Below are 13,149 nucleotides of genomic sequence, written 5' to 3' on the forward strand. Positions count from 1 at the left end.
TTTAGGATCTCCAGGATTTTTAAAAAGTTAGGCATGGTGGAACATGCCTGTAATCCTAGCACTGGGGAGACAGAGACAGGAGAATTCCTTGGGACTTGCTGGCCAGCCCCAGCCAGTCTAGCTGAATTGACCAGCTCTAGGTTTGGAAAGACCTTGTCTCTGGAGAGAGCTGGAGAGATGGCTCAGTGGTTAGGGTCCTGAGTTCAATTCCCAGCAACCACATGTTGGCTCACAGGCATCTATAATAGGATCTGACATCATCTTCTGGTGTACAGGTATCTGTTCAGACAGAGCACTTGTACCTAAAAAAATGTATAAATAAATAAAATTAAAAAATAGGGTGGAGAAGCAATTGAGGAAGACCTCCCCCAACATTGACCTCTGCCCTTCACACATATACCACGTATACAAAAATGGAATTGTTTCTATAAACTAGTAATGAAAACATATACTATATACTTTCACATATATACCACACATACGACAATTCAATTGTTTCTATAAACTAGTAATGAACATATATACCATCTACCTTCACACATATACCACACATACAAAAATGTCATTGTTTCTATAAACTAGTAATGAACAATCTAAAAATGAAATTAAGAAAAGAATTTCCTTTTCCACAGCATCAAAAATTTTTTAAAAAATTATGGAATGAAATAAAAACATAAATATAAGACTTTGAATTCAAAACTACCCAAGAATTAACAGGACATTATTCTTCTTGCAGAGGACCTAGGTTCAGCTCTTATTACCCACACAGTAGAAGATAACTATGTGTAACTCCAGATCCAGGAGATCTAATGCCACCTTCTGACCCTCAGGACACCACCAGGACACGGTACAGAGACATACATATGGGCAAAACACTCATACATAAAAAATAAACACATCAAAACTTTAAGAAATGTACATGTTCCCTTAATATTTTAAGGTGACAATATTGTTATATAGAGCAATTGCTCCACAAATTCCAGCTACTGTTTTTCTTTTTACAGAAATCAATAAGCTTATACTAATATTCAATGTTCATACAGCAGGACCAGAATAGTCTTTGACATCTTGAAAATGAGTAAAGGCAAAGAGCTCATATTTCCCATTTTCAAAACTTACAACAAAGAGAAAGGAATTTAGATACACACACAGAGAGATAGAGATGAGAAGGGAGAGAGAGACACACAGAGAGAGGGGAGGGGAAGAGAGGAAGAGAAAACCAGAACACTATCTTCTTTAAAAAGAAAAAAAATACCAACTTAGCTTTACACTGACTCATTCTGTCTTGCAGGGTAAATCAAGATACGGGCCACACCTGAGTGGAGCATTCTATAGTTGTCTTATTCAGCTGTCTCCCCAACTGCCACTGACAGGCTGAGACAGGAAGATTGCTTAAACTCAGGCATTTAGGGCCAGCCCAAGTGGACTAGCAACAGGAGATACATATTCAAATAACATGTGAGACAGAATGTTCTACTAGAATATGTATAAAAAAAAAACAACTTTGTGACTTAACAATGCTGATTTTATCCTACTGATGAGCTAAATAGATACCTTTTAGCTAAATAGATACCTTTTCAGAGAAGATAGAAAAGCGGTTAATATGCACATGAAAGAATCCTCAACTTTGTCAGCCATCAGGGGAATTCAAATGCAAGCCCCAATTAGATACCACTCCACTCCTACTGGGATGACCATAATCAAAGAGGCAGATAATAGTGTTGGGGAAGTTGAGAGAACTTGGAACTTGTGTGTATTGCTGATGGGAAGGCAAAGTGCTGTAGGGGAAGTTTGGACAGTCAGTCCTTCAATGGTTAGAGCTACTGTGTGTGATCCAGTAATAATAATTCCATTCACACATCTATGCCCAAGAAGACTGAAAATGCACCTGTACAAGCAGCAGTAAACTCATGTTCAGATTAACAATGCTATTACATTCATTCTGTAATATAGTTCAAATGTCCAAGAATGGATAAAAGACAGTATATTTGTATGAAAAAAAATTATCCAGGGATGGAAGGGAATGGATCAATCACACACACACACACACACACACACACACACACACACACACACACACACACACACGTACGTTATGGACATGTTGTGCAATGTGAAATAAATCAGGCACAAAAAGATACATACTATCTGTTTACAAGAAGCAGACATATAGATTAGGTTGCTTGGTACTGAGGGCTGAATGGTGGGGATTGGGGAGCGATTGCTAATGCATATGGGTCTCTTGTGGTGAGAGAAGGTTCTATGAGATGATGCTTGTACAAGCCTGGAAATGTACTCAAACGTCAACTGAACTGTGTACTTTAAATGGATGAATGTATATGTTATGTGACTTATATCTTAATAAAGTGGGAAGACTCAGACAGGGGAAAAACAGCATGCTGAAGAAGTTTTCAAATGACACCCACAGAGTCACAGAATTTAGCTTCAATTTCCATTAGGATTTGGATAAACAGACACGCCCCTTATTCAGTGTGACCTTTATGTGTTTAGGGATTAGAAAAACCAACTAGATAAACAAAGTGTACTCTTACTGATCAACTCCCAGGGCAGGAGCATAGCCTATGCACAAACTTATTCCCCACATTTCCCTTTCCTTGTCTGTCCATAGCTGAAGTATTAGGCTGTTAGACCAAGATGGTCTGGATAACTCATGCTCAAGGTTCAGGGCATACACAGACACAGACACAGACACATAGAGAAGGAGACAGGGAAGGGGATCGAGTGAGAGATATTAAATTGATCACTCTGGTCATTCATCTCAGGTAAACCAGTATTTATACTAAAAAACCTGAGTTCTTACTATGATGACTTGTGTAGTTTATCAGCTAGTGACTCATCCTGAGTTCTATGATGTGTTGGTCACGATTCAAAGGCTGTTGCTAACACTGCTTTCTATCTTATTTTTTTTTTCAAAAAGATGTTTATGCTACTTGTAGAGGGAGCCAAATCATATAAATAATGTAACAATAACAATTCCATATATGGGCATGATGCCATTTGGGATGTACTACTACGAAATCTCAAATGAAATGAACTATTTTATCTATGTTTTTCCCATTGCTAAAAAACATTCTTTATGTCCCCAGTTATTTGGAATTACTGAAGGGATCTGAGAATCCTTTGTAGATGGAAATGTAGTTCCAAACTTGCCATGGTTAAATCTGTGTTCTACATGACCCAAGTCATGCTCATGTCACAGCACAAGCTAAGCTTGAAACTGGAGAAAATAGTCACCCGAAAAGCCACCCCCAGGGATCCCTCAAAGGCTTTGAAACTACATAGGATCTAGAGACAACAGAGTCCCAAGGATATTTTATTTAGCTTCACTGACATCCCTAGAAATTCCTTGTTCTGAATGAGGGAGAGAACCCTACTCTGATGCTAAGCACCTTCATATCCAATGACAAGCAGTAAGCCTTGTGTTTCCAGGATACCCTTTCTTTCCCAAGTTTTCCTGTTAAAGCATGGTTTTGCTTCTTTTTCACCCTGGCCTTAATTACTAACAGGCAATGAATCAAATTCTCTCCCCAATTCCATGATCCAGGTGTTTAAAAAAAAATGTTTTCTTGCCCACTGATTCATATGATAATGATGTCAAGTTCTTATCAAGGACAATGCTAAATTCAAAGCATTACTTCCTTCACTTCAAGTTACAAATAAGTTTTACCTTTTATTGGGTTCCATTATACAATTGTACATAGTCTTGTTATTATTAAGCAGTAATTAAGCAAATTGAATGAATGGTTTTGAGCTCAACTTTTCAGCATATAGATTTACCTAAAAAAAAAAAAGTACAAACCAAGCACAGTGGTGCAATTTTCCAGGCACTTTCAAGTTGCTTAAATATGTACAAATACGTAAGCACCCTGTATGAAAGCTTGACGATTTTGGTGTTGGGAGGAAACACTACACACATATCAAATCTCCAAATTTTAACATTTGCACAGCTCCGAATATTCCTGAGAAAAGTCAGTCTCATTGTCATTTCTTTCCAAATCTCTTCATACTTCAGTATATCTTGGGGAACCATAACCTCTGTCACTCGATGTACCACTAATTGCACAAAATACGTGTAATGTGTTGTTCATCCAGGGAGAATGTATTGTGTCTTCTTGTAATATCTGAAACAAAAACAAACAAAAGAAAAACCAAACAATTAACACCAACCGAAACTGCCACTGCCAAAAAAAAAAAAAAAAAAAAAAAAAAAAAAAAAAGGGGGACTGTGTATATGAAATTACAGGCATATTTTAATTTATCACTGACACTGAGCTATTTAAAATGACAGAAAGCAGAAAGAGCAAAGAATAACATTACCGGCTTCAGTCTTCACAGCTGAGTTACAAAGGCAGCATATTAAAAAAGCAGAAAAGATCTGGTTACTCATTAGGAAAAATAAAAGGTCAGGAAATGCAAACTTCAATTAAAAGAGACAGGGTTCGACCTTTGAATTCTATTTAACATGTCATCACAAAAGCTTCAAGTAGGGATTATCCTTGGAGAAGAGTGTATGGATGATCTTTTTAACAGTCCTTCTCATAATCACCCAGGGACTTTTCAAATACTCCTTCCTGCAGACCTGGGGTAATACTAAATAAAGATAGAAATCCAAAGTGCCTATTTGAAAGTAACTATGATTATATAGCTAATTAATATAAAAATGAAATAGAAATAAAATGTTAGTGTTATATGTCCCATGTATATAAAGATATATACACGGGAATACCATGTTGATATTCATATTTTAAAAGTTACTCTGTTAATGTGATCAAACGCCAAAGCAACAAAGGTTTTATGCTTAACTTTATTAGAGGAAAGGGATAGTATACATATTGCATTGCCTCTGTTTGAGTCCTAATTCAGGTCTCAAGTTTTTTTGGTTGGTTTGGTTTTTTAATATTGGGTTTTCGAGGCTGGAAAGCTGCTCAGTGGTTAAGAGCACTTCCTGCTTTTTCAAAGGACCCGAGTTTCGTTCCTAGTACTCTCATTGGGAGGCTCACACTGCCTCTAACTTTAGCTCCAGAGGATCTGACAACCTCCCTTTTCTTACTGCACAGATGGCACACATCACGCGCGTGCGCATGCACGCACGCACACACACACACACACACACACCTAAAATTTTAATTGAGCACAGGCTAGAGTCATTTGAGAAGAGGGAACCTCAACTGAAAAAAATGCCCCCATCAGATTTGCCTGTAGGCAAGCCTGTGGGGACATCTTCATAGTTAATGATTTATGTGGGAGGGTTCAGCCCATTGGGCAAGTGGGCCTAACTTTACTAAGGCAGATGCTGGTGGTGGGAGTGTACACTTTTAACTCCAGCATTCAGGAGGCAGAGGCAGGCAGATTTTTTGTGAGTTCGAAGCCAGCCTGGTCTACAGAGCAAGTTGCAGGAAAGGTTTCAAAGGTACACAGAGAAACCCTGTCTCAAAAAACAAACAAACAAAAAAGTAGGCTGAGCAAACCATGGGGAACATGCCAGAAAGCAGCTTTACTCCATGGTTCCTCTACTGACTTCCCTCAATGGTAGGCTGTGACACAGGCTGTGATAGGGACATGTAAAGCAAATAAACTCTTCCTCCCCGTGTTGCTTTAGGAAAGAATGTTTACCAAAGCCACAGAAAGCAAACTAGGACTTCAAGTCTTTACAATGACAGTTCTATGCAGCCTACCATTTGTGTTGCTCTAAGTCATAGGCTTCAATCTTATAATAAAGGAATTTCATTTTAGAACCACCTTAACTCATGACACTAATCTGAAAGCATACTACAGATTTAACTGATGACTAATCAATTATTCATGTCTGTCAGATATGACAAGGAAATGGGGTGTTGTTCATTGAGACCGTGTCTAAAAACAAAATGCTATGGTGGTCACTGCCAACTCTACCTAAGCAAGAAATGGGCAGTTAGTAATCTTAAATTATGATGGGTTGCTTTGACCAGCCTTCACACAAGAGGAGGAGCTTAGTCCTACCTCAATGTGATGTGTCATGCTTTGTTGGCACCCATGGGAGGCCTGCCCCTTTCTGAACAGAAACACAGGAGGGGCAGATTGAGGGGTGGCAGAGGGGAGGCGGGGGAGGGAGTGGAAGGAGAGGAGTAAGGAGAAACCTCAATTGGGATATAAAATAAATTAAAAATGTAATTCATAAGAATAATCTTAAGTTATTCTTTACAATTTGTATGGTCAGATGCTTAAAACAAAACTTAAAATATACTTTACATAAGTATGAAAACTTACTGTATATTTTGGTATACTGTAACAAACTACATTGAAAACAGCCAAGGAATATTCAGGCCGTTTCTTTTTTCAAGGAGTAATTTGTGGGGTTCAAGGGAACAAACAGTTCCTACTTCAGGGTGTAGTTTTATCAATCTTAACATATGTGACTGAAAACATTGTCTTTTAACCTAATATCTGATGGAAGGTATGGACCCATCTCTGAAATTTACTATAATGTTAATGGTTTACATAAACATTAACATAGAAATGAAAAGTTTTCTTAGTTAGATAATGTCAGCTTCTGTTAGTCTAAAATCTAGTCACCTGCTAAGAAAAAGAGCAATAGTAATTGATAGGCAGATAGGAGATGGCCGGCTGATTTGAAAAATTCATGCTTTAAGGGGGGAAAAAATGACAAAATGACCATTCTAAACATCTTGGATATAGCAGCAATAATCAATTGAATAATTTGCATGGAATTTGAATGATTTAGAATTCAAGACTAGGCAATGCAGCTGCATGCAAACAAAGTAACTGTCAGGCATTGTACATGGGCTTAAAACAGCATGTGCAATTGCTTTCTATCTTTATGAAAGAGTCACTGCTATTGATTTTTCCATGTATTATGAAGGATGAAGCCCATCAAGCAGACAGCTTCTAAGAACCAGCTATGTGCACTGTTTAATATCAAAGTGCAGCGCAGGATAGTGTTGGTGCAGAGAACTGTGCTCCTGTTGTGCTAATGCGTGAGGGTGAGATGTGCACGGTAATGGAAGCAGAGAGCTTCCCTGCCTCCCTGGTCTTATCCTTTGGCTGCTCTAGGGAGGAAGGAGAAAGGGGCCTTCCAAAGCTCATCGGCAAGAGATGCCTTACTATTTACATTCAGTCCTAATTGTAAGGCAAAAAGAAGAAGGAGAAGGAGAAGAAGAGAAGAGGAAGAGGAGGAGGAGGCGGAGGAGATGACGACTAAAAGCTCTCCAAGCCTCCAAGGTTCCAGCGACAAAAACTGGATGCTTAGGAGATTGGACTTGACCTCATTGAACAATTCTGGCCCACTCTGATTCTTCATAACGAGCAGATGACAATGGATAGAAAAGTAAACTCATGGTTACACCCAGTGATGAGATTTCCCATAGCTCTTTAAGTGAAAGCGTATCAAAAGAAATGCAGCTTTTGTTGTCTGACAAGTCTTTCTACTATGCACCAGGCTGAGTTATAGGTAGGCTATGTGAGAGTCTTCCACAGGGAGTGGCTGCCTTCAATCACTGACATTCAGATTCTAAGACAAATGAATGAACTCCCTTGCAGGACTATTCTGTGTATCTTTTGCTCCCCTGGGATTGTGTCTTGTTTATATAGCCCAAGCTGGCCTAGAACTCCATAGGTAGACCAGTTTGGCCTTGAACTCACTATCCTCATACTTTAGCCTCCTGAGCACTGGAATTACATATGTGCCCCAGCCTGCTAGACTTTAAAGGTCAGCTTTCAGAATATATTCTCTGGAGCCTGGCATGGTGGGTCATGCCTACAATTCCACCACTCAGAAGGCAGGGACAGACACGAAGATCAGGTTATCAAAACTAGCTTTGGTTGTATGTAAGTTTGAGGTCAATCTGGGCTATATGAAAGCATGTCTCAGAGAGAAAAAAGTATGTATCAGTTCCATGTTTTCATTTTTGAGGAAATGAAGAAGGCTTTATGATAAGCTCAAATGCTCTGCCAGTGAGGAACTAGACCATTATGCCACAACTTTTACAAACATGATAAAAATGTTTAAATGGTTAACTGGCAATCCAAATGCAAATTCCAGGGCCCCAGCAGTTACTCTACCAACACAGGTCAGGATGTCTATAAGGGTCAGAAGATATGTAAAAGTGCTAAGTGCTTAATGATGACACAATTTGGCTTTGAGCAAGGATCAGATCGGTGTACACTTTTATTCTTTCAGGTTGTTTCCCTAAGGTAGTTATAATTGTAACTAACACACAGTGACTCAGCCTGTCACCTACGTCACAGTATCTAGGTTAAAAAAAAAACTGTTATTGTATTTGCCTAGGTGTGATATATGTATTTGTTTATATGGGTGTGTGTACAGGTACAGGAGTATGCATGGGTTCATGAGGGTGCATCGCCTGTTTGTCTGATTGTGTGTCAAAGCCACAAGGATGACATTAGGTATCCTTCATTGGGCTCCACAAGGTCTGTTACTGGTCCCACGGCCTTGGCTAGATCAGCTGACTAATGAGCTTCAGGTCCTCCTGTCTCCACTGCACTCCGAGCCCTGGGGTTACAGTTTCAAGTAGGTGCTGGGGATCTGAACTCAGGTTCTCATGCTTGTGCAACAGGCACTTTACTGACTGAGCCATCTTCCCAGGCCAGTACCTAGCCTTTTATAACCAAGATAACAACATTATATAGGAACTTGGCTACTGAGCCAATCTTTTCACCTCTTTGGGATTCTTCTTGAGAGACTCTTGTCAGTGTTCAGAAAAGATCAATTTAGATTTGCTTAGCTAGCTGTCTTTAATGTCACCACAAAGAATAAAATGCTCTCTTACTGATCATTCATTCTGTAGCAGTTTTGCATAAGTGAGTTTCACTCATGTTACATGACTAAAATGAGATAAGCAAATTTTAAAATATAAGCTAATGGGCCAGTAAAATGACTCACCAAGTCAAAATGCTTGCAGTCAAGCCTAGTGACATGAGTTTAATCCCTGGACACATGGTGGAAGTAAAGAACTGATTTCTGGATGTTTTCCTCTCATCTCCTCATACACATCATGGCAACATGTGTTATGTTACATGTGCACTATGACATATATACAACACACACCTACCTACCCACATACATCCACACATGCATACATTGAATTATTATGTAATGAAAATTTAAACTAAATAATTTTTGGGTAATACATTTCAAACTAACATATTTTGTTAAGTAGTACTTTAGGGACCCCCGATTCTGTCCTTATTTTTAAGAATGTTAATACTTGCCTGCTCGTGGATAATGTCAGACAATTCCTTTACCATGTCTCTAAAATTTGATTTTAGTCCTTCATGGTACTCGACTTGATCCTCTTTAATTAGCCGCTCATTTAGTTCAAGCGCAATGCTACATGCCTGTATGAATTTTCTATGGATGAACATAAAACATAAAAGATTAAAATTTTAGCGATTCTTACCAAGTGCCACCAACTATTAGTTTGACAATTTACTTTGACTATGACTTTCTTAAAGAAAGATTGGAATTTCCTACTTTCTCACTATTAGTTATGGTTACTTTGTAAGTCTAAAATACAATTTAACTTTCTTTTTTTTTTTATCTTTCTTCTCTATTTTCTGCTCTGTTAAAACCTGGCTCAGTACTTGGTGCATGCCTTTAATACCATTATTCAGTAAGCAGAGGCAGGTCACTCTCTGTGAATTTGAGGTCAGCCTGGTCTACACAGCCAGCTCTGGGCTAGCTAAGGCTATATAGTGAGACACTGTCTCAATACAAAACAAAAATAAATCAATAACAGCTAAAAATATATGCCCTCTAGGATGCTTAATGGAGTTATTTACTACCATCCATTCAAACAGAATTCATTTGGGGCTTTCCATTTGGTCAGTAATGTGTGTTAGAGGTGTGCAATACTTGGGACAAAGAGTAAAGGAACTACCATAAAAGTCTTTCCCCCCATTACTTCTTATGTTTATAACAATTTTTATTCACTTATTTTTCATGTGTTCAATGCATACAATTAAGAGTGGATGCACAAGGGGACAAAGTACCCTGTTGTCTGCATGTTTTGTATTCTTATTATAGCTAATAGTAGTGTCTTTTGTACATGTCAAGCATATACTTTAATAAATATTGGTGAATGGATGCATAACAGGTTATTCTGTAACCGGAATAGAAGGCGACTTGCAGACAGAGAAAAGTAAATAAAAGTCAGGAGCAAACAGATGTATAGGTTAATATCTTTCTCCATAGTCTTATTTCACTCTATTTGTCCTCATGTTCTATAATTAAGTTGTTTACATATGAATCAGATGTTTTTTCCTGGCCATTCAGATATGCCTTAATTTACAGAGTTACAGACTGCCGACGAGCTAAGGCATTCTCCAGACCTGCAGAGTTCAAGTGGAAGTGAGAACACAGGGAGCAGAAGGAAATCTGGGCAACCTTTCCAGCTCCACTTCGCTCCTTCCCTAAATGGTCTGAAATGCTATAACGCAAGGTCAATCGGGCAAAGAAGGAAATCATGTAATGAATGTAGGCTTGTGCTCGTGTCACTTAAAATATCCAAAGCAATAAAGTAAGCTGGCATACTTAATCCCTTGGGTCACAGGAGCAGTGTTAGTATCTCCGAGCATGAAACAGATCATATGGTTCCTGACTACTTAAAGTGCCATTGGGAGGTCAATTAATCATTGCAAATGCAGGATGCAGAGAATGCCCTTACTTGGTGAACATTTTTATTGCTGTTTGTTTGAAGAAAATGAAAGAAAAGAATAGATTTATGATCTGAAAACTAACACTTACCTAAACATGTCTTTCAATTCATTCACTTTCTTAGGTGGATACTTGGTAGCCTGACTTTCATTTAAGAAGGCCCTCGCATAGGCTAATGGACCAGCATTGACCTAAATTACACAAGAGAAAAGAATGACAGTGTGGCCAGCGTGTAATGAGGAGGAGAGTTTGCATTTTCCTTTTCATTAAAACACCCAAGGGCTGAGGGGATAACAGATACACAATAAAACACAGAAGAAACCCATAGCTTAGAGATCTGTTTACTCAGCTTATGAGAAGTTTATGTGAAAAATCATTAACTAAAGGGATTAATCTGATAAAACGATACACCAATAAATTAGTTAATGATTTCTGATGTATAAATACAGGGCTTGGCTGGTCTTAGAGGTTTATATTAAAGTCCTCTTACATAATGCACAATTCATATAAATTGAACGTGACTTATTTCTTACGTTAAAAATATACAGATCTTTTTTTCCACACTCAATAAGAACATAACACACAGCTATAGTTAGTGTTTGTTCTGTGCCCTTACAAAAGTAAAAGAAACACCAAACGCTTCTTTATGCTTATCGGGCAACCAGCGTACCTGCACAGAGACACAGCCCTGCAGCTTCAGCTGCAGCTGAATCATGTCCACATCAGTCGAGGAGCAAAGCTTCTGCAGCTCTGCTGTTCTATCTTTTATTTCATCAGTAGCAACATCAATTGGTTTCAAATTCACCTGCTGTTCACAGGTTATAGGAATCCTCTTTTTCACGTATGGAAATGAGTTTGAAGCTATGAAAATGTAAAGGTCAATTTTAGAAAATCATTTATTCACTGGAACTCAAGGGAAAAAGAAAACAAACACAATCACCTTGTTTATGCCGTTTGGTTCGGGATGAAAAGATAAATTATCTTTATGAGACACCTCTAAGCAATTAGGAATGACATATGGGGAAATGATGTTTTATTACAAGGACACGTTTGTATAAACTTGTAAAATAACAAATGATTACAATTTCAGTTACGTGCTCCTGCTGGCCAGCTGGTATTTGTGTTTATGAGAAAGTGCCAAGACAGATATGGAAGTTACATAAAGATTCCTACTCACTGGTCAAGATGGTCCGGCGTTTACACTGTTCTTCTATGCAGCCTTGCTTTTTGCCTGATAAGGTATAAGGGGCCTCAAAAACAAATTTGTTGATATTATGATTCCTTTCAAACTCTGTCTTTCTTTCTGTGAGTTCTTTGTCATCAAAATAGGGCTTCACATAAGTGACTTGTATATGAGCAAATTTTGGATCAAGTTCTTTGGCATTTACCTATAAAAAAAAGTTGTTTGTCTTTTTTAAAACCAAAATCAATGGAAAGCAAACAGAAGTATAGCATATTGCTTTGAGACCACACTAGAAACACTGGCATTGCAATTGTGCTCCTGATTGACTGGAAAACTCCCTGGGGAAGATCGTCGCTGTGTTTAACAGATAACTTACTTACGATTATAAGGAAGTAGCGGAAACCCTATAGCGATTACAGAAATATAGGAAGAACAGAAAACACCACTGTAACCTTAGCCCTCAGCAATTAGCATTATCCACATTTCACAGATTTCCTTCCATGTTTGTGTGCATATATCACACTGAACAGTTTTGTAATCTGATTTCTTATACATTTATTAAAATAGTTCTGCAATATATGTCTATTGCAATAGGAAGAAGACATTATAACTACTATAGTTTATAAAGGAGCATCGATGCTATATATTTATATTATTTGAGACAGGGTTTCACATTGTATCTCAGGATGGCCTGGAATTCATTAGGTAATACACAGTAGCTTTGAACTTGCAGTGGTCCTCCTACTTCAGCCTCTTCAGTGTTAGAATTATAGCTGTCAACCACCACATATGTCTTGGTATGACTTTTAATGACTGAATGAATACACATAAGTTACTGGTTCGCTCCTTTACTAATAGACACATTGGTCATTTTTTTTAACATTTTGCTATTATTTTGGTGGACATCTTTGAATTTATGTGTGCTTTTTTTGTCTTTGGATACAGGTTTTAAAGAAAAAAAATTGTTCAAAGATTTACATAGCTTTAAGGATTTTAGTAAGTTACCTAATTATGCTACCAATTTGGAGATCCACAACAGTATTTTATCTCATGAGAAGATATATTTTTAAAAGATTTAATTTTTTTATATTTTTATTTTATGTGTATGAGAGTTTGCCTGCATGCACATTTGAATGTATGTATTTATGTATGCATGTGCACCATGAGCATGCAGTGCTTGCCAAGGCCAGAAGTAAACACCAAAATCACTTGAACTAGAGTTAAAGATGGTTGTCAGCTATAATGTAGGTTCTGGGAATGGAGCCTGAGTCCT

The 13,149-nt window shown here is 37.9% G+C and overlaps 1 protein-coding gene across 2 annotated transcripts in view; it reads right to left on the bottom strand.

Annotated features, from left to right (window-relative positions):
- Positions 1-3,665: 3,665 nt before the first annotated feature.
- Dock11 (dedicator of cytokinesis 11) overlaps positions 3,666-13,149 on the bottom strand; it is a 181,867-nt gene continuing 172,383 nt past the window's right edge. For both annotated transcript variants that reach the window (XM_051178430.1, XM_051178429.1), the window contains 5 exons: positions 11,871-12,081; positions 11,364-11,554; positions 10,784-10,884; positions 9,250-9,388; positions 3,666-4,142 (listed from right to left, as the gene is read on the bottom strand). In XM_051178430.1, coding sequence (XP_051034387.1) covers positions 4,023-4,142; positions 9,250-9,388; positions 10,784-10,884; positions 11,364-11,554; positions 11,871-12,081 — 762 coding nt within the window. In that variant the 3' untranslated portion in view covers positions 3,666-4,022. The remainder of the gene's footprint in view (positions 4,143-9,249; positions 9,389-10,783; positions 10,885-11,363; positions 11,555-11,870; positions 12,082-13,149) is intronic.

This window comes from Phodopus roborovskii, unplaced genomic scaffold, assembly GCF_943737965.1.
Source record: "Phodopus roborovskii unplaced genomic scaffold, PHOROB, whole genome shotgun sequence".
NCBI lineage: Eukaryota > Metazoa > Chordata > Mammalia > Rodentia > Cricetidae > Phodopus > Phodopus roborovskii.